This window comes from Eumetopias jubatus, unplaced genomic scaffold, assembly GCF_037043125.1.
Source record: "Eumetopias jubatus isolate StellerSeaLion01/CBP00866 unplaced genomic scaffold, mEumJub1_p1.0 scaffold_14, whole genome shotgun sequence".
NCBI classification, from domain to species: Eukaryota; Metazoa; Chordata; class Mammalia; order Carnivora; family Otariidae; genus Eumetopias; species Eumetopias jubatus.
In genome coordinates this window covers 76,308,533-76,331,517 of record NW_028274820.1, presented here as the reverse complement: position 1 = coordinate 76,331,517, position 22,985 = coordinate 76,308,533, and the positions used below count along the sequence as shown (strand labels likewise).

At 39.8% G+C, this 22,985-nt stretch overlaps 1 protein-coding gene across 1 annotated transcript in view; it reads right to left on the bottom strand.

Annotated features, from left to right (window-relative positions):
* Positions 1-1,627: 1,627 nt before the first annotated feature.
* CFTR (CF transmembrane conductance regulator) overlaps positions 1,628-22,985 on the bottom strand; it is a 140,779-nt gene continuing 119,421 nt past the window's right edge. Inside the window, exons 23-27 of the mRNA XM_028104872.1 lie at positions 21,522-21,677; positions 12,475-12,564; positions 3,778-3,950; positions 3,041-3,146; positions 1,628-1,828 (exon numbers count right to left, since the gene is read on the bottom strand). Of these exons, the coding sequence (XP_027960673.1) occupies positions 1,628-1,828; positions 3,041-3,146; positions 3,778-3,950; positions 12,475-12,564; positions 21,522-21,677 (726 nt within the window). The remainder of the gene's footprint in view (positions 1,829-3,040; positions 3,147-3,777; positions 3,951-12,474; positions 12,565-21,521; positions 21,678-22,985) is intronic.

The window sequence follows — 22,985 nt, the reverse complement described above, 5'->3', positions numbered from 1 at the left end:
TGTGGGATTCTCAAGAAGCTGGATTTAATGAAATGATTCGTGTTTTGTGTTCCATGATCCTTAGAGACTCAGGTAAGAGATCAATGAGACAGGATTAATGAACACATCTGAAGACAGCGAAGTTTCACACAAATATATGGATTTTATTGGCACATGATATTTTTTTACAGTAATAAATAGAATGCAATCTTAACAGTTAGTTTGGAGCTGGGAAGGCATGTGTCCTTGATAGGAGCGGTCAGATTCTGTAGTACCATTTTCTAAGAGGGAGCCTGTGTGCTGGCAGGGAATCATACAGATGTGCAAATCTTTGTGAGCCCCGATGCTTCTCTCTACACCATCAAGGTAATTCATAACCTCTGGTCAGTAGGCCCCCAATTTTTTTTCCTTCAGTTTTAACATATCATAAAAATAGTGCCATAAAAAGCCAATATTTCAAATATAAAATTCTTTTAATACAAATATAATTCATTATACAATCATCTTAAAATACAGCCATTTATATGAGTTTGAAATGTTAAAATAAATATTTCCTAGAGAAAATTTTATTTGCATCACCGACTTAAAAAAAAAAAAGAAGCGTATAAAACGAATTGATTGACTCTTCCCTGTGTCTCCCATTATCTGTCCCACTCAGTCTACACAGCAGGAAATGCCTAGAGCAAGCCTGAAACTACACAACATTACCCTCTATATACCTACATCCTTGGATTTCATGTACATCTACCATCAGCGCCCACAGCCTATCTGCTTACACACTCTCTTCCCAGGGCTTCTGGGGGCAAGAGGGGTTTCCTGTGCCAATTTGCGTTAAAGCATTTTTTCCTAGCCATCCTTCCATTCGAAGGTCTTAGGAGCCTGTTACTTTCTGGAAGCTGGGAAAGTCATGTCCACTTCTGCCTCGAGGGAATTATCCTGTCCCCCACATGGGACTGTAACAGCCCTCTTTCTGGGTAAGGGATATATTCTAACGGTCTGAATTATTTGGATTTCTGGTAAAGCAGTGAGTGGTATTAACACGGATTTCCCCGATCAGGAAGTTCTCTCTCCCGATACCTAGATGTTATGCGGTATATATTTGGATGAGCTGACTTGTGACTCTTGCAGTATTCTAACTGTACTTCGAAACAGAGCAGTCTGAATACGGAAGAGATGACAGAGTTGTGTTTTTAAATATCTTGGGGAGGGTAGAGAAAAAGGGATATAAACTTACATAAACCACTCAAGTTTCCAATTATCTTCACTTGATCATATCTCTAAGTAGTATGATTACAGTTCTCCTCCAATGCCACAAATTAGCAAGTCTCACTAAACAGTAAGTTGGGAAAAATTACGCTGGCCGACATGGATAGTCACCTTTCCAATTGCCACCGAAAGGAAAAAGTTTTCAGGAAGATCTGGCTTGCAGACACAAGTGGTAAATCTTCAAGGATCTGAAGTACCTTTCACGCAATTTGACCACTGCCAGGAAGCCACTTATCCAGATCCCATCTGAGCGTCCTTAATTCCTCTTATCAAAATTTTTCCCTTTAAAAATAAACATTACTCATCCTTGTTTTCTGAAGCAGAAACCGTGTTCTCCTCCATTTCATAAGTGACCATCCCATGCCAATATTTGCAGTGCTCTCTAAAGCCTTGTTTCTTGCACCTCTTCTTCCGTCTCCTCCTTCAGAGCGGCGATTTTGGACCGAGACTTGTGCTGGCTTGAGTTCCGGTGCGGGAAGACCCTCAGCCGGTCCAAGGGGCTGATGGCCTGCCGCAAGACGCTCTTCTCGCTCAGCAGCTTCTGGATGGAATCGTACTGCCGCACCTTGTTCTCCTCTATGACCTAGGGAAGTGGCCGTTAGTGAGGTCTCGGACAGAAGGCAGGGTGGACCAGAGCCAGGACAGAAAGTGGCAGAGCCTCAGAGGAAGAAAAAAAGCCAAAAAGAAAACAAGGTGTCCACAGGTTGGCACCGTGAACAGTGAGATATCTCATTACACTGGGGAGTCCTCTTGCTTTATGGAGCTTCTCCATTTGTGAAAGGAGCTATAACTTTCTACTGAGCAGCTCCAAGAGTTTTGTTTGTTTGTTTTTTAATTTGTATAGGACTGAGCAATGTGCTTCTTCAGAGAACTTTAAAGGAACTAACATTGCTTGGTAAGCCAGAATGATCTTTGATAGAGCCCCATATACAACCTTAAAAATGAATGTAAATCCACAGCATGATAAAGGGTTGAGCCTCTTCAACAGGGGGCTTGAAGCTTAACAACTCCAAATGGGTCAGGATGTGCCTGAGTTTAATATGCCTCCCTCACATGTTCAAGTGGAGCGAACCCGAGGCCAGCCGATAGAAGGGCTTTCCCCAATCTCCTGAACCTGGCCACAGCAGGGCAAGAGGCTGTGGGCTGGCCCCCTAATTTGTCTCTCGAAGCTTATTGGTAATAACAATCCTTCGGTAAGAAAAGCATTTACCTCCAGGAGCCTCAAAAACCCTTAATAGAAATGACGTGCTACATCACCCTCAGAACTTCCTTGTGACTAAACCCGAGGGAATTTGTAAACATCACTTGAAAGAATCTGTGACACTTTTGAAAGCACAATAAGAAGGTGGATGGGAGAGGCACTTGCCCGAGCTCCAAACGACGACTAGAAAAATGAAGTGGGTCTTTCAAACTATTGCATTAAAACCACACATCGGGTTGCAAGACAATGCAGGCCTGTCCTGGACCCCATCCCAGGGAGACTTAGTGATTAAAAAGCATCGGGACTTAGACTTTATTATGACTTGATCCCCAAATAAAGAATTCAAATGTATAGATGTTTCAATTTATTAATGTAACTTAACAATATGCTGCTATTTTAGATTTACTGGATTCCAACCTCACCTCAGAGCTCAAATTTGTGCAGCTCTTTTGAGTAAAGCTGGACGGCTGTGTGACACTTATTTTAAGGAAGAACTTGTACATTGTTATGTTGTGATTTGCAGGAACTCCCATATAAGATATGGTTAACAAGAAGTAAAGGAGAAATGAGATCTTAAGCAAATTATAAGCTCACCAAAAATCGCTGACATTCCAACATAGCTTCTATCCTGTGTTCAGAGAGTATTACTGTGCAATCTGCAAATGCTTGTTTTAGGGTTCTTCGAATGATTTGGTATGTTCTAGCAAAGAAAGAAAATACCACATGTAACATCACAGAATGTCAATAATCTGCCTTTACCTTTGATGACATACCTATTGTCCTATCAGTTTAGTTCTTTAAATTACTTATCTTCCTTTAAATACTTTTATTGACATAGTGCTGATACAGAGTCAGCCACAATCGGCTTTTCAACCACGGGGTAGATTCTAAGTTTTCATAAATAAACAGGACAGATATTTTGAAGAAAATTTCACAAGTGAGTACATTTTATTATCACGTGGAATCACGAGTGGTTCTTTTGTGTTATAAAAATTTCTTATCATACAAACGACATAGAAAGGAAAATCATAAGAATCAGATTATGCCTATGTAACTAAATATTTCCTCACGTGTTGACAAGGGGATGAGTTTGTAAGAAATTCCAAAATTACACTCAGAAGAGAACGCAGGGCTCTTATACCAGGAAATAAGCACTTGTGCTCATGTCAAATAGTGACTTTTCCACTGGGCAATCATTTCATATCCTGCGGGGGAGGGATGGCCTCCAATTGCAGACATGACCACCTAATGGGAATTTGTGTCAATATGAAGTAGGCATCAAAGATTCTGCTCCCATCATGTTATTAAGTAGCAAGAATTCTGAAACTCACATCGGATCCAAATGAGCACTGGGTTCATCAAGCAGCAAGATCTTTGCCTTACTGAGAACGGATCTGGCCAAGCACATCAACTGCTTGTGGCCGTGGCTTAGGACGTAACCGCCATCCACCAGGACAAAATCGAGCTTCCCGGGAAACTGCTCTATCACAGATCTGAGTCCAACCTGCAGAAAAGAAAGAGGGAAAACACCGTGCTTAGAAAGGAAATTTAGATACCACAAGGTTAAAGACACTTGAGAGGTTGAAAGTTTAGATTTCGTATCAACAACCCACCCACCCCTGCTATTTGGTTTTGATTCACCATATAAGTCGACATATAATCTTGGCAGCTCTAAAGGATAAGCCCATGACTAGTTTCAGCTCTGTACTTCATTCAGGAAATTTCCAGTGAGTGTGTATTCTGTACCAGGTGTTCCACGTAGGGATCGAAGAAATGATAAATGGCACATGGCCCCTGCAAGGCTCCGCTTTTATAAAGACATACACAAATAATTACAATCGAATATGCTAGAAAAGATAATATGTATATAATGCAGTCATCTGTTATATTACACCTTCTTTTATTCCACCCTCCATTCCCTACGCTGTCGTAATACAGCATGAAAGGTAACAGAAAATAATCATTCGGAGAGCTTCCTCAATTCATAAAAACTTTTTTTTTAAGAAATTGATGAAACAATGAAGTAAAGGAAAAGTTAAAATAGTGGTATACAACTAGGAGATTTAAAGGTGCTTAGATCTTGAGGTGGAATATGAGAGTTGTGTTAGGGCCAATGGCTTATTGTTTTAAGCTAGACAGGAAATAATAAGGTGAAAATGTGAACAAGATATAGAAACAAATTCTTTCAAAAGAAGACAAAAATGATTTAAGCCTTGGCTCTTATCACTTATTCAGATAAGTGTGCATTAATACTTCTTTTTTGCCAAATATTCCTGAGTGTTTGAGGGCCAACGAGACACAAGGATGATTGTCCCTACTCTCGGAGAACCTGGGATTTAGCACTGAGAAGGAAGATATAATACTAATTATAATACAGGCAGAATGGGATAATGGCTTTAGGAAAGACTCCTGAGTTCAGTGATGAATTCACAGATGGCCCATATCACCATGTTTGATCAGCAAATACTGTGTGTCCATGAAAGGTATTGCGGTGATACTTCTTTCCTTGACTGGGCTCTCATTAAAGCAATCTCACTTTGTGAGAATTCATTAATTTTGAAGAGTTTCTGAGATGGTAGGGAACGTAAACATATTAATTAGACAAGGAGGATTACTCTAATGTATCCTGGAAGACTCAAGTGTAAAACTACTTTCAGATCCAAGGATCTGAGAATGTGAATAAAGACACTGGGTAGGAGTCAGAGGACCTGTGTTCTTTCTTTCCATCTTCATCTTTTTGCTTTTTCTTGGTTTCAGCCTGTGAACCAGCGACAGTCTCTCCCATCACTTACCTCTGGGTTCTCCTTTAGCTATTATTCCATATCTTCCCCCTTTGTAGAAATCTCAAAAAAAAAAAAAAAAATAGCGTGCATCTGTTGTCTCTACTGCCTCACAACAGAGAACATTTTTTCCTTCTTTGAACATCTATTCCTTGGCTTATGAGAAGCCATACTCTATGACCACTTATTATCATGTATGGGCACCTCTCCCTCTTCCTGTCCCTTGAATATTGGTCTTCCTCACCCCTAACTCTCCAAACTCTCCTTCTGAGAACTCGTTCATTCTTAGGGTATCAATGACCACTAATAAGCTAATGATTTTTCAAATCTTTATCTCTAGCTCTGGCCATATTCCAAATATTTCTTAAATTCTTCTGGCTAGCCCCATCGTGGCAGCTATCATTATCCCTTAAGCTTCACACTGTAAATCCCAAGTGGTCGATCTGTCAGTTGACCACACAAACACCCCAGGGATCCTTCTAAAATACATATTTGACCATCTCATCTCTCTGTTTAAAATCTCTTCCTGACAGAATAAAAACCGAGCTCTCTCACATGACATAAAAGGCATCCAGAATCGAGTCCCCTCCACCCTAGCTTCCAGCAGCACCAAACAGCTTATAGTTCCCTACACACCGTGACGTACCCTTCTGAATACCCCGATCATCCTCTAGGGCAGCCAGGCACATAGCCATGGAAGGATTTGTGTAAGTTTCCCGTTAGACTGCTTCCTGAAGGTAAAAACATATGCTCTTTAGCTCTATGTCCCTTGTGCCAATACTGGGCGCACTGTCAGCCTTGAGAGTCATTCATTTGTTCAACAAGTATGTACTGAGCCCCTAGAATGCTGGCCCAAAAAAAAAACCCAAACATGGTTTTGATGAATGCAAAAATGAATCCAAACTTAAGAATGACAACTAATAAGTGAACAAGTGCTGATTTTGTTCTGCCAATAAAGAGTGCCATCTAAGACAGGACACATCCCGTCTGTGAGCTTCCTTGTTCTCATCTTTAAGACTCTTTAAAATCCCTTAAAAATAGAAGTATAAAATTAGAAGTTCCTTAACACTGATAAGGATTTTTTTAATTTAATTTTATTATGTTATGTTAATCACCATACATTACATCATTAGTTTTTGATGTAGTGTTCCATGATTCATTGTTTGTGTATAACACCCAGTGCTCCATTCAATACATGCCCTCCTTTTTTTTTTTTTAATTTTAAGTCAAATTAACTATCAGGAAAAGTACAGATTAGATGGATGTTAACAAGGCTTATCACAGCGATCGTTTCCCATTGTATACAATTATCAAATCATTATTTTGTACACTTGAAACTAATACAGTGTTATATGTCAATTATACTTCAATTAAAAAGTACTGGTTAAAGATTGGAGTTCTGGAGTCCAACAGAAGTGGCTTCACATCTGCACTGCTCCACTCATTTGCTGATGGTATCAGGTGTGTCACTCTAAGTCCCGTTTATCTCACTTGAAAAAAATGGGGAAAATAATAGTATGGACTTCAAAGGACTGTACCACAGATTAAGTGAGATAATTTCTGGTAAGAGGTTGCCACACAGTGCGGCACATGGTAAGTACCTAATCCATCCTAACTACTAGTACAACTTGGGAAATCCCAAGGGCAGGGGCCTGGTCCTGAAACACTACCTGGTATGACAAGATCTGTAAGATTTTTGCCTTCAGAAGTTGCCTTGGGAGGTACATTAGCAGGAAGTACTGCAACATTATTAATTTATATCATACCTCTAACAACAAGGTTGAGATATTGGTGAAAATGTGGTGGCATGTACAGTATTCTCCCTTGAGATCCACACCAATCATATCATCATTTCCCAAGCCCTCTTACTATATTATATTTGGTGTGTGTGTGTTTTCCCAAATGAAACTATTTCTTAAGTAAATAATTAAGTACCTAAATACTTATCACTGTCAATATTTGGAGAACAAAATTATAAAAAATAAATGACAGTGAGACAGACCAATCCAGGGTCTATTTGGCAACATTCCTAACTCACTGTTTTACTCACTATCAGGTATAGTCAAAAAAAATTTTTTTAATCACATTTACTAGAGAAAGATAACATGAGTTAGTAAAACTTTAAGCTTTGAAGTAAGTGAACATTTGACAAATTTATCAATTACCTATTTTCCACCGGATATTGTGGTAGGTTTTGGAGAGAAAATAGGAAGCAAGACAGACTAATAATTGTTTTTGAAAAGATAAAAAATTATTACCATAACTCTAGGTGTAACCAACTTTATGTGCTGGGAAGAATGGCTTAAATTAGCCTAAAGATTATTTGAATGTAAATGACTGCTCAGTCATGCATTCTTTAATAGGCTCTTAATGAGGGTTTATTAAATTCTAGGTACTATGGCAGACCTGGGCATTCAAAGATGAATCACAGTAGGCCCTGCCTTGAAGAAATTCATGGTCCGGGTGGGGAGAAAAATAATAAGTGAGAAATTACTGTTCAAAGTGCTGTGAGAAAAAAAAATTGAAAATGTAATTGCCAATTTAGTAATTTAGTAGAATTCTTTGTATGTTAATATATACACATTAATATATCCATATATATTCCTGATATAATGTTAATGACATATATCACAAATTATTTTTCAGTAGATTTAAAGTAAATATAAATTTTAGCTTATCTCTGTTCAAGCGAAGGTAAATTAAAATTCACTAGAATCCAAACATTTCTAATTAGTTTTATTCCAACTTGGCCTGAAGAATAAATAAAAGCATCCACAGTTTGTGGATATAAAAAACTTTACAAGAAACTAATTTGCCAGCCTAATGCAGTTGAGCTGATAAATCCTGTATTTACAAGGAAAAAAATCTGTTTTGTGACATATCAAACTAAAAAAAGGTACTACGGTCTGTAAGGGACCAGACATTTTCTTCAAAATGTTGACTCTGCTATTGCCACACTCTGGAATGTTATTATGGAGCAAGAGTTTGCTCTTGTGACAAGAAAACATGGGGGGAAAAAAACCAGAAGTGAATTATGGTTGGATGGAATAGTCCATTAGCCAGCAGTTATAAAAATAGATACTCTCAACTACTCTAGGCCCTCTTTTTGTTGCTCTGCAGGTTTTCCAGGGCAGATTTTCAGCTTAAGAGGCCATTGTGTCTCCTATTTAGCTTGCTCTTTAAAACAACTTACCTGACTATCAATGTGTTAGGAAGAGAACTATGCTATAAGTTACCGAAAAAGCCAACAACTGCCAAAAAAGCCTTCATTCTAAAACCAAGAGATGCGCTGCTTAGACCACAGACAACAAAGACAGTTCCCTGCAATAAGAGCCAGTGAACCCGAAGTCCAAGGAGGGAGCTGCTCGAGCATCCGCAAGCCCCTGAGACGTCTCAAGGCTCAGCGTGCTCATTGCTAATGGCAGCACCTGCTGTGTGTCAATCGTGGGGTTATCTTCATGCTATAGAGCACGTGAATCACTTGTTTATTCATTTCAACAAAGGAATCAAATCATTCATTAAAAAAAAAAAGAATTAAGCCATTTATGTATTCATTCAACCAACCAATATTTACTGACCACCATCCACATCCCAACACTACTGTAAGCACTGGAAATACTGCAGCGAATGGGACAGTATCCCTGCCCTCAAGGAACTTACAATCCAATGGGGAACATGAACAAGTTAAGAGGTGAGTCTATCCCGTGTGAAGAAGGCCACGGAAGGGCTGAGGGTACAGGGCACAGCAAGGAGGGGCTCCTCCTCAGGACTGGAGCATCAGGGCAAGTTGCCAGAAGAGATATATAAAAAGAGACCTGACTGATGAGGAGGAGCAGGGAGTGAAGGGCTGGCAGGGTTTCCCAGGTACAGAGAATAGCATGAGAAAAAGCCTCCGGGGGTCAGAGAGCACATGGTGCTGTAGAGGAACTGGATCATGGTAAGCAGGGGGAGGCTGGAGCATGAGTTTAGAGAGGCAAGCAAAGATCAAACCATGAAGGACCTTGGAAGCCACCGTAAGCAGGGTGGACTTCGTTTAAAGGATGACAAAGAACCCTAGGAAGGGAAGAAACAAGTGATCAGACAGGGTTAAGAAAGATCACCAGAGCTACAAAGAGCAGACTGAATTGGAGGAAGCCAATGAGAGGGAAACCAGCTAGGAGCCTATTTAAGACATCCACATGAGAGTTGGTAGTGGTATCAGATGGAGATGGAAACATTCTAGATATTTGCAGGAGATGGCATTAACAGGACCTGATAGGCGGAGAGAGGTGAAGAAATCGGGAGTCAAGAGTAAGTCCCAGGTCTTGGCTTTGGGCACCTAGAAGGTGCTGATGCCATTTGCTGGAATTAGGTACACAGGACAGCTGTGTGCATTGGGGAAGAGAAAGTGACTGTGGAAACAAGGTGCTCATCCATGCTGAGATGTCAGGTAGGGAGCTGACAGGCAGATTTGGGAGTCACAGCATTGTGGTATTAGAGCCAAGAGGTGGCATGAAATTTCCCAGGAAGAAGAAGTAAAATAGGACTTATTATAAGGGCAAACACCAACATTTAAGAGATGGCTAGGTGAAGATCAGATGGAAATAAGATCAGAATAGCTAACAGTCACTTAATACCTATTATTTGCCAGGCACTGTGCTTGCCCATTATATGTGTAAGTCTGAAAAGTTAAAACAACCCTACCAATTTATTGAGCCACAATGTTAGGGGTCTATTTTTTTTTTCCTCTTGGGATTCAGTCTCTTGAAATTCTCTTTGGTCTACACAGCTGATAAAGTCAGTGCTCCTGGGGAGAAGCTATCTGGCTCTGAGTCATTTGGGGATGGGAAAATTAGACCATCTTGGTCCAAGGTCTCAAACAGAAACCCTCTTCCCCTCCTTTGGACTTGCTTTAAATTCATCCACAGAATGATGAGGCTCAGCACGCCAAGACGAAGGTATGGCCTAGGGCACAAAGGGAAAGGAAGCTATTGATGTTAGCTTTGTTTCTGAGTATTAGAAGTAGGAACTAGGCACAATCCTCATGGCTTCACAAAATCTAGTCCAGATCAGCAAGAATAAGGTTTCACACTGGTGTATGGGGCCAAATGCAAGGGACGAATAAAGTGTTTCTTGGCCTGGTGTTGTCATCATGTGTACTTCCGATTTTCATTTGATGGAAAGCGGAATTAAGAAGGAGGCGCTATATAAGATTCAGGTGTTTGGCTAACCTGTTCACTTCCCTGTATTGACACAAGTCATACCAAGGTCACTGCGAGGACTAGATGAGATGCCATGTATCCTGGTTTGCCCCAGACAGTACTGGTTTATGCCTTTTGTCCCAGTATCCTGTGCAGTTTAGAAACTGACACACCCCAAAGTGTTCCTGTTTGGATAAATTATACGAACAACCACGTGAACAAAAGCCCAGGACTTGTAACTTTTAAACCAATGATTTTCTGCTTCTCTGCTCTTCTGAACTGTTGCTTATTCGTATGCTATCTTTGGGCCTCCTCAACGCAAAGTTTTCATTACTACTCAAAACACATGGCATGAATGTAAGGACAGCATCATTTTGGTTTATGAATAGCAAAGTATTTTTTAAAATCAGCAAAAAAGAGCTAAATATGAGTTGATCAAATGAAAATCTAGACAGGTAAAATGTATGCATTATGTCGATATTTAACATTTTAACCATGTCTTCTAAAATTTAAGATTATTTTTATGATCCTGATTCCTGTAAATTTTATTGTGACTTGGCAATAGTTGCAGACTTTATAAAGTCTAATGTCTCCTTCCCCAGTTTCTGTCCCACCACATTGTGTTCCTACAGCTCATTTTCTGCAGTCACATCAAAGATCTTCAAATGCACCACTTGCAATTTAGTTAATGTTTTCTTTAAAACCCCTGTTTGTTGGGTAATAAGGAAACTTTGATAATAAAAATAGTTAATCTCAGTGTATTTTATGAGGGGCATATTAAGGTTGGGCACTCAATGGGTAAGTGTTTAACACTCACAAGCCCGTCAAAGCTCCTGGCAAGATCCAGTCCGAAGGGAGGCACAAAAGGGAAGAATATTTGGAATAAACAAAACTGGGCTACAAAAAAGACCAAAACTATGGGAAATAAGTGAAATAAAGTTGTTCTCTAAGAAGACCTTTGAATCTCAGTGTTCTTAGGTCCCGTAATTATAGTCTGCCATCAACCAGGGCTTTGGATGTAAGCCTAAAATTTAATGAAATAGAACAGTTTATGTTCCTTTTTTCTTTCTTATAATGCCTCTATGTCCAAGAACTAATGGTTTACAGCCAGGGTATTCTGTTAAGGAAACCAAGAATTTTGTTCCCCGCACTCTAAGTTCTTCCATATGATGCCTCCAACTATAACCATCTATTGGGTAAATACAGGGTATTACTTAGGAATTTTGATTCCATTTTAATCCATATATTTCTAATATGGCCCTACCGACCTTGATCAAGGAATGGTGCACACCACAACTAGGTCATGTGACTTTTTGCCTAGAAAGGCTCAGAGCCACATCCCCTGAAAGCAAGTGACTCCTGGTGACTTGCAGAGAAGACTGCAGCCATTTGCAGGTGTGCTAGAAGGATCGTCATTTCTAAACTCATGCTTCCTAGGGGCGCCTGGGTGACTCTGTCATTAAGCATCTGTCTTCAGCTCAGGTCATGATCCCAGGGTCCTGGGATTGAGTCCCGCATCGGGCTCCCTGCTCCGCAGGAAGCCTGCTTCTCCCTCTCCCACTCCCCCTGCTTGTGTTCCCTCTCTCGCTGTGTCTCTGTCAGATAAATAAAATCTTTAAAAAAATAAAATAAAATAAACAAATAAACTCATGCTTCCTAGAGAAGTATATCATGTTATGCCAAGGCCTCTCCTAGTACTGGGAATGCTTCAGAACCAGACAGTGCGTGGATGAGAAGGTGTGGAGAGACGATCTTTAGAATCACAAATAATCCTGGTGCCCTGTAAGGTGCCTGGGTCTCTCGCAGCTTGTGTCTCACTGATGTACTCTGGAAGGGAAGAAGGCTAACACAGTGCTACTCTCTGGGGCCTGAGAGTTGGAGACTCACCACGGAGGAAGAGGGAGGCCTAGTCCAAAGTACTGGGGGCTCCAGGTATGTTAGTGTTCTCTAAAGTTATACACATACATACAGGCATAAAGGTAGCGTGTAAAACTATCTCAGCTATGACAACCACTCCTGTGTGCATATGAGCTACCTCTTTCAAAATTATTTCAGTAGGCATCCTTACCTCATCGGCAACTTTCCATATTTCTTGATCATTCCACTGTCCATAGGGATCCAAGTTTTTTCTAAATGTTCCAGAGAATATAAATACTTTCTAGAGCAATAAAGAAAAGAAAGAGGAAAGTATGAATAACCTAAACATCTTTGCATGTTTCCATTATTTTACTGCAAAACACTTGAAGCAGAAAAAATACTTTAAAATAATAACAAATGTCCATGTACTTACCATCTAGTTTTCTTAAATTTTATTTTATTTTTAATGATTTATTTATTTACTTGAAAGAGAGAGAGCAGGGAGGAGGGGTAGAGGGAGAGGGAAAGTCTTAAGCAGACTCCATGCTGAGCACAGAGCCCAACGTGGGGCTCAATCTCAGGACCCTGAGACCATGACCTGAGCCAAAACCAAGAGTCAGATGCTTAACCGACTGTGCCACCTAGGTACCCCTGGTTTTCTTAAATTTTAAAATTTTATCATAGTTGCTTTGTGTCTTCTTTAAAGAAATAAACATTGCAGCTACATTAGAAGCCCCTAGTGAACACTTATCTCATCCCAATGTCCTTAGGATAAGGAAACAGATCATTGTAAGTTGTGGGAAATTAAAATTTTGTTTTATACCTAGCACTTTTCCTTATTAAGAGCAAATATAATAGAAAATTGAACAGTTGAAAAATTATGTTTATGAGTTATAATTAACTCGTTAGAACAAATTCCTATTTTGTTCACATAGTTTCCTTGGATTTCTTTGTTAAGTCTAGCTTCCTAAAGGATTTTGAGATTGTTTGAATGTATAGACATTTTATTTAAACACACATGTTCGTCTGGTCTATAAACCAAGGCACGCCTCGACTTGTACAACCAGGAGAAAGGCACAACTTAGAAATCAGTGAAAAAGTGGAAATCAAATATTTGTCTAAGTGAATGCATGTACCAAGAGATGGATCCTGCTGAGCTGACAAGATGACCATCTAATACCCTGCAAGGAGAAATGCACAACTATCACCCTGAGACACTTTCCTTGCTGTAGGACCGTCTACTCAGGTCTGCCCATGGGGCTAAAAAAATGTTTTAAAAGAAAATCACTGTCTCAGAAGTGCTGATGTCACAATACTAATATTTAGTCCTCTCTCTGTGCATATGGGTGAACTGAAAAATACTTTTGATGTTAACACTCAGAATAATATTTTCTTTGCCTTTTTCCTCTTGCCTTTGATTAATATCCAGTAAAGAGAATTGAGAACTACACTTTTTGACGTCTTAGTTTTCACAAATTGCCTTACACTGAGGGAGAAAGCTCAGTGTCCATCTGATCCATAAGAAACCGCACAAGACAGGTGGGTATCTGTGCCTCTTGGGCAGAACACGAGTATCCTCACCATGGCAGTCAAGTTCAAAGAGGGTCACATTAAAGACCTCATTCCCCAGGGCACAGTTTATGGCTTAAAGAACAACGTTGTACCAAATATCTCAGGAACCATCTGGAGAGGGCAACAAGACTTATGCTGGTAGGTCTTAACCTGCATCAAAATCCTCTTCCTGGGGTGCCTGGGCTCAGTTGGTTAAGTGTCTGACTCTTGATTTCGGCTCAGGTCATGATCTCAGGTCATGAGATTGAGCCCGGCCTTGGCCTTGGCTCCGCACTGAGCATGGAGCCTTCTTAAGATTCTCTCTCTCCCTCTCCCTCTGCCCCTCCCCCCACCTTGTGCTCCCGCGCTTCCTCTCTCTTAAAAAAAATCATCTTCCTTAGGGGCACTTGCATTGCTTTATAATATAAGGGATGAATATATGACTCATGAGACGATGGATTATTTGTGCATCTTCCTCCAAGCTTCCCAGGAAATGAAAGTAATGTCCAAATAAGCTAAAGAGAGCAGACAGACAAAGAGCACTATCGGGGAATTCTGATAAACGAAGAATCAAGTACAAAGTGGCCCTGAAACCTCGAGTCAGTTCATTATTTAAGCAACTGGGTTTATTTAGTACCTAAAGCTCAAAGGCTTACCAAGGGAATTTTGCTCTTTACTGTTTTTTACATTTTTTTAAAAAGTATTGTGATTCTTTATATAAAACGTTTCTTGCATTACTGAGAAAGACAGGAAATAACCACTGTGAGGGTTTACCAAATATCAGACCATGCATGACACGCTTTGGAGAAATTATCTCCACTGGGAACCAAGCAGATGGAACACAGAACTTCGTTTTATGACAGATTTGCCATATGCCAGGTAAGTCTCTTGACATGCATTATCTCTTTTCATCTCCCCATCAGCCTAACGAAATAAGTCCTATCACAGCCCACGAAGAAATCGCAGCTGGGAGAACTTCAGTGACTTTTCCAATGTCACTTAGCTAGTAGATTGTAGAGTTAGAATGCAAACCCAAGGGTGTTTGTTTCCAAATGTGTGCTCTTTACCACCCCAGCAAAATGTCTCAAGTCCTAGGCAAACCAGTTTTTATTCCTGATCTGGGGCTCAGGAATGATTAAAGGTTGGGCAGAAGCAGCCCAATGGGTCTATAAAGAGCCCATCAGTGCTTAGCGGCAAAGCCTTTGTGTCAGCATCACTAGCCATTCCCCGGAGACAGGCTCAGTTCCTGCACCATTAAGGGAGAGGCTTGCTTCCTCTTCCTAGGCAGAACCCGAGTTGAAGGGTTTGTATACAGGTCACAGTGTCTTTGTAACCTTCAAGGATATTTACACATCCAGTGGAACAGAACAATAGGAAATTTTAATTTGGTCAAATGGAATAATGTCATTATTCTGGAAGACCATGGGTGGAGGCCAAAGGTATCATGACAACAAAGCAGCCACAGAAGTGATTAAAGGTAATGTGGCTTGCAAAGATGCTATTAACAACGCAGCTCTACGAACAGGAACCCACGCTCTTTGAGCCTCAGTGTTCTCACTGTCGAATGGGGAAATGCCACCTTTTCTCAAACCTACTCTACCTATACGCTCTTCCATTTTGAAAAGTGTATGGCAACTTCATTTCCTCAATCCAGAAATTTTAGTCATCCATGACTTCTTTCTCCCTGATCCTCCCAAATGGAATCAATCATCAGTCCTATGGATTTTCCCCTCAAATATATCTCAAATCCAGTTATTTCTCCATCCCTACTGTCACTATATAGTTCAAAACACCAATATCGCTCTCTGGAACCCTGCAAGAACCTTTTAATCAATTTCTTTCTTCTCACTCTTGCCTCCCTTCTATTTTTATTTAGCAACAAAGCAATTGTTACAAATCTCAGTTGGATTATCATTAGCCTTTTGAAAAACCTTTGGCTTTCCATTACACTCAAGGCAAAATATAAAATCTGTAAGATGGCCTGCAGACCCTACATGATTTGGCACCCCCTACTTCGTCTGGCTCATTTTAGTGCTCTGCTCTATCACCTCCCTTTTTCACCCCAGCCACATGGTTTTATTTCACTTCCTCAGTTTCTTTATACATTCTTTCATCCTGCTTAAGAATCTCAGCCTGTCCATTCTTCCCATGGCCAATCTTTAAAGGAATAATACTAACTACCCATTAAAGCTTTGATCTTTTTATGTCATTGTTGAGAAATGGTATGCCCAAATTATCTCATAATAGCTTAATAATTCATATATAATACTTATCAAGTGTTTGGCAATGTTATATGTTCATTTTATTTAAAATAGATATAAATTCAAAATTGTGAAGGAAGAAAGCTGTGGAAATTCGATATCTAATAGGCTTAGATATAGTGGATTTGAGACCACCCAGAAATTCTGTAGGTCTTTCGTTTACAGTTGATTGTCTAGCATTAAAGTAATGCTTTCATTTTAATTCTAAAAAATTAACTGAATGGACCGGTCCAGTTAGAATGATTTCATACAATTAACTACACATTTCATTCCTGTCTTATAAATAGCATCTCTTCCTTTTAGAGGTGCCAGCCAATGTCTTAGTTCTGTTTTCTAAACTGTTTGAAGTTTCCACAAAGGCACCTCTAAAGCCAAGAGGTCCTTGCAGGTCACCTATGTCCTTTTCCCAGGTTTACAAATGAAATAGCCAAGGCCCCAAGAAGTTATGTGGCTTGGCCAAGGTGACACAGTCAGATGGATTATACAGCAAAAAATACAGCTGAAACTAAAAATCACAATGATCCTCTCTTTTAAGAAACTATTCATCAATAGGAAAATGAGGATGTGTAAATATTTGATATTTATTTAATGTCATGGATTATGCATAAAGAGCAATTCTTAGGACTCCAGGAAGAATAAAAAGAGCACCATTGTTCACCAGCTGACTAATCTCTTTCTTGAAGCTGATTCCTCAACTCCTCAACTCAGGGGAGACCGCGGAGCCTACATGGGGTGCTCAGAGCGGCTCACATCCCACTGAAGTGGGCAGTATGCTTTAGCCTTGGATGTCAAATGAAACAAAAAAGCAATTTGGCTTCCATGGTGATTGAATATAGCATAAATTAAATAAGCAGGAATATAGTATAGCGTAAAAAAAGCACTGGGGCATAAGCATAAAAAAAAATAAACTGTTTTGTTTTGGCCAGAAGGGAAATATAGATACACATATATCATGTAAAGTTCTATTAAAATGGGGTCCCAATGCTTATAAGCAGCAGAGTGGCTGTGATTTTACCTTCTGGCAATGTCTGCAAAATTTTATTATAAGTTGAATCGATACAATAAAAATCTATTCAATTCAAACAAATCAAGATTCTAAGGTTACATTATAGAATGTCTAAAAATAAGTGTCATTTGGCTTTTAAGAATATCTTATTAACGAGAACAAGGTGAACAAAGTATTAGTCAAAAATGTTTAAGATTTAGAGAATAATTTTATAATGTTAATGAACATATTATTTATTTATATGTAAATGACTGCATGTAAGACGTTCAAATATTTGGTTCCTGCAAAGTCATTTAATGTTTCACAACCTTTCATACTACAACTTTCCAGTATACACTTTGTAGCGATAGCATTTTAAAAAAATGATTTCCAGATCTGACAAAACTGTTAAATTTTCAAATTTTTCAGCTCAGAAATAGTAAAGTTGTGGGCGCCTGGGTGGCTCAGTTGGTTAAGCGACTGCCTTCGGCTCAGGTCATGATCCTGGAGTCCCGGGATCGAGTCCCGCATCGGGCTCCCTGCTCAGCAGGGAGTCTGCTTCTCCCTCTGACCTTCCCCCCTCTCATGTGCTCTCTCTCTCTCTCATTCTCTCTCTCAAATAAATAAAATCTTAAAAAAAAATAGTAAAGTTGTGTCATACTAATATCCATACTAGTTCTTTTTCTCTTCTCCCTTTTTTTTCCCCTAAGCAAACTCTACCCCCAAAATGGGGTGCAAATTCACCACTCTGAGAACAAGAACCCCCACGCACTACCCCCTGAGCCAGCCAGGCACCCCTTCTCTTTTCCCTTGAATCTGGCACCCCGCCCCCACTGTGGTCTTCACTATAGTCCAGGATCTTACCACACCACAGCTGGACAGTTTCTTTTTTTTTTTTTTTTAAGATTTTATTTATTTATTCATGAGAGAGAGAGAGAGGCAGAGGGAAAAGCAGGCTCCCAAGGAGCAGGGAGCCCGACGTGGGACTCGATCCCAGGACTCTGGGATCATGACCTGAGCCAAAGGCAGACGCTTAACCATCTGAGCCACCCAGGCGCCCCGCTGGACAGTTTCTGAGCCCACTGCTTGGCTCTCGCCCGCTCCGTCCCAGGAGTCCCTCCCCCCACACGCTGCTGCCGGCAGCAGGCCCTTCCGCCATCCCTTCACCCGCACTTCCTGGCTCAGAAAGAGTCAACTCCTTCCTCACTGGGCCGTCTCAGTACTTACCAAGTCTTTCCCTCTTTACTCTAATACTCCCTATCACGTGGCCTCCCCTGCCCTTTGCGCCCCAACTCTTTCTAACCCTCTTCTCTGCACTTCATAATATCCCTGTCTGGGATCCTGGAATATCCTTTCCACCACACCCTGCCCCCAACCTTTCAGAAACCTACAAGCGGTATGGCCCATTAAGACCCACCTTAACTACCGCCTTCCCTGTGAAACTGCCCGTACTCATTTGTTGCTAGCAGTGGGAGGAGGAAAGAAGGAAGGATACAGCGACGGTGATCCACTGGAAGCAGCAACAACAAGCTCTTCCGCCGGTCCTCACCCTCCTAAGAAGTGCCCACAGCGCCCCCTGAACAGGCTCGCACCTTGACTCATTAACTATATCTAATTAACTGTCTTTGGTTTATCATTTAGTCTCTTCTTTTGGTCTCTGACTTCAATTTTGAACTTCTCATTGGAAGCTCATATGTGGGATTGGGACCTCAATACCTTTCACATAACTACAGAACCTATAGCATAGAGAATTATAGTACACTATAATTTTAAGCATATAGGAGTTTCACAACTAATTATTTAATTGCTATTTATTAGTACACTGAATGAGAACTGCTGCACTCCCAATTCCATTGCTTGAATCTAGAGATACGTGTTTTGGCCCTGTCTGAGACCCTTCACAGCAAAAGATGTTCCAGCTCTGTGGTGGACAGTCATATGTGGGCGTGGATTATTTTCAGGTCGTAAGGACTCATTGCAAGTAAGACCATTTACTTGAAACAGCTTGCGGCCTTTTAAAGTCGCAATTGAAGTTTTACAAGCACATTTAAAAACTGTTTCTCTGTCTTTCAAGAATAAAGTGCTCAACAAAGTTCAAAGCTAATAAACAATGCAAGTCTTGATGTTCGAATTGCCTAAGGCAATGGGGCTCTGACTGGAGGCCACACTACCTTCTCTCCATGCCCTCAGACAGAGCTCACAGGTAAAGCAGAACAAATTAAAGAAGTCTCCACCTTGAAATGTACACAGTACCCTTTTTTCTAGGCCGGTGCATTCTCCAAGATTGCTTTCTAGCTACAGGAGAGAATGCACGTGCGCGCGCACACACACACACACACGCACACACACACAGCAAGAATTTGCTGAAACTAATGACATCTTGTGACTCCACAGCAGATGTCTCAGGACCACTATGAGGGAGAGAAAAAGGTTTTCTTCAAAGTTTGTTCCTGTTTCATGTGTCTCAAAATAAGTGACTAATTGACCCGGAGATATCTGATGATTCCATGTCAGAGATGCCCTTGCAAGGTCAGAAAGATGGAAGGAAGAAAGATGGAAAAGCAAACAAAAAACAGTTCTTCTTGGATTTTTTACCCTTTCTTCTTTTTTTTTTTTTAAGATCAAACTCCAGGCAAAGAAGAAAAATTACTTAATTTAAACTTCTAAAGGAAAGTTAGGAAAATAAAAGCGTCTCCTAGTTAGGATATTAAAAGGGCATGAGGAGCTTGCCCTCTCTCTTTCTTGGTCATTCACTTAATGTTTTCAAGATGTCACTGTAGAAAAAGTAGTACATTCTGTCTACAGATATCCCTGTGATACTAGGAGACAATCCCAGAAACAGGGTCCTAAAAATGTAGAATGAGATGCATCTATATTAGCATGATCATGTATTTTTGAAGGCATATCTCAAAGTATTTCTTGTTTAGTTGATATAATTTTATAAAGCTTGAAGCCACAGAAGAGGGAAAATGAAATAAAGGCAAGTTTGGAAGATTTACTTCAGCAAAAAGAGAAGATAAAGAATTTTCATAACTGGTTCATTCAGTTTTCCTCCAGGTCTTGCATATTTCACTTCCTTAAATAGAACACATAATTTTTCATAAATAACATGGCAGATAAACTAAAGGATCCCCAGTGAAATTGAAATTATTTTTTAGAGCTGTACTCATGCTAATGCTTAGATTTGTATGAATAAGGACAAAAAAAAAAAAACAAACAAACACCAAAATCTTCACCACCGCAGTTAAAAATGGGACCGGGAGACTTAGAGTCAAACGAACAGCAACGCGTCTTAGACAACCGGACAACCAGATTCTATTCCGTGTTCTTCAACATTGTTATCTTGCCTCAGGCTGTCACCTTGGGATACTCATATTCCCAGTGTTTCTTTACCTTTAGACCATCTGACAATCTTTTCTTTCTTTCTGAAAAACAATACTGTTTTTCAAAAGTTCGACCAGGATTAAGCTTCTGGCAATATGGCAAAGTCTAGACAAAAAAATTAAAAGCATCAATCCAGCAGCTACAATATTTAGTGCCTCATTAGGTGAAAAAAAGCAAATGTTCCACACTAAGGTAATCTATCAAGAAATACAAGCTTTTTTCTCAGGCTAGATTTATAGTCCATCTATCTGGAGATGCTCCTGGCATTTTAATTTTGTGTTAAATGTGGAGAATTGTTTAGAATGTGCTGGTGGAATGGATTCAGCCCATTAGTACAAAGGAAGCAATGTGGTAACTAAAGCAGTGAATATGCCCACAGAGAAGAAAGCAAATGCCAGTAGAAGTGCAACACGTGCCTTTCAGATTTGGCTCTAGTAACGACATTCCTTGGTTTCCACTGAGGTCATTTTAAACTGGAACTGCTATTTCTCTCATATATAAGAAATCCTCTTCTACAATGACACGCAGAGAATGCTACTGAGCCAGGGAAGCTAGAGATCCTTTGTGACCCAAATCAGAGAGTGACTTTAAAAAAAAAAGCTACAGATTAATCTGACATGGTTCATTTTATCCAAAGAACAAAAAACAATCATTAGACTTTCTATTTTCAATTCCACTACTTGGTGCTTCCAAGTGTTTCTTATTTCAGCAGCATCATTTACATCTTGCAAAGCATTTCTCAACCTGCTGGGATTGCTAACTTGGAGCTCAGACCACTGAAGGAGGGGAGAAAACACTGATTAAAAACAAAAGTCCCATGCTCCCATGTGGACTGTGTCCTCTGGGAAAGGCTGTCAAAACTATTAATAGTTCAATCACTGTATGGCAGAGAGTTCCAAATTTTTATAGGTAGTTTTCTTTTTTCCTATGAAAACACTGCATTGCAGAAAAAAAATAGCAATAAATAACAAATACATTTTCCAGGGAAATGTGATTTTCTTAAGTGTCAAATAATGGTAAAAATATATAGTCACTTTTTTTTTTTTTTTTTTTTTTTACTAAGTCTTTCTGACTTACCTGTGGGATCACTCCAAAGGCTTTCCTCCACTCTTGCAAAGTTATTGAATCCCAAGACACACCATCTATTTGGATTTCTCCCTCAGTGTTCAGCAGTCTCAAAAAAGCTGATAACAAAGTACTCTTCCCTGATCCAGTTCTTCCCAAGAGGCCCACCTAGAAAACAAGAACAACAGAATTATTCCTGTGACATACAGACACCATACGAGAAATGTAATCTAGTATTATACTTCACTAAAAAACATTGGAACTGGGTTTGTTTCTGTTTTTTTCTTAATATCACCAGGTAAGATTTCAACTTATTCATTCAGACCTTTCTATAATACTCCCAATTCTGACCAATAGTAATCTGGGGCAGAGCAACCCTGGAAAAGAATACAGAAACTGGCCATAAGGAACTGGACTCTTAATTCTGGACCCTTCATTTATCACTGACCTTTACTAATGGCATATAGGCTAAAAATACCCATTTTGCATCAAGGAAAACAAAGATACAGTGTGTTAATGCATACCATTTCTAAGGATAGCCTTAAGCCAAAAGCAGGGTCCTATATAGCTTGACCTAGTTCCTAACATGAATATGAGTTTGAAAATTAATGGATCTGAAACAGTTCTAATGTTCAGGTACTGTCCATAATATATTAAGCACCAGTTTAGGCCTGACAATAAACAAGAAAATGTTAGGGTGAGCTCTGTGTTCCCAGAGAAGGCAGGCCAAGCCTTGCCACTCAATGGATTAGCACTTGGACAGTTGTCAAATCAAATTCTTACATCTACCCTGCCTGGCAGGAAGAGAACTTGGAGAAGCAAAAAGGATATTAAGGAAAAGAAAAAAAAAAAAAAAAACGATTCTTGTTACCAAAAGACTATTAAGAGCACAGAATGACAATGCCATGTGATGGAAGGGGAGCGCAGGTGCTACAGGATAGGGGCCCCACCTCTGTGTTCCATGTTGGCTTACATCCAGCACTTGGATGAAGATGCTTTGAGTGGGCAGAACATTCCTGCAGTCATTAACTGAACACGGAAATATGGCCCAATATTGAGTAGCACTGGATAAATGTTTACTTCCTTCCCCTTAGATGACTCCTGTTTTTCTTTTGTCATTTAGCTTTTTTCTTTTTTACAAGAGAGCTGAGCCAGTGGTTTTTTAGAGGAATGCTTTTTACACTCTCTGCGGCAAAGAACAGTTTTGTTTTGCTTTATGTTTTTTTTAGTTTCTGATCCACTGCATACCAGTACTTTAAAATGAAAGATAATAAAAATGAATTTCTACATGCGTACTCTCAATTTTTACACTTATCAGAGACCACTAACAGCTTATAAACCAGAACAAGTTCATGGACCACAATGAATGCTTTAGAGCTTCTGACAACCCATGATAATAATAACTTATTGAATATTTATTAGGAATCTGGTAATAAACTAGGCCTTTGGGATAAGCTGGTAAACAATAATGATACC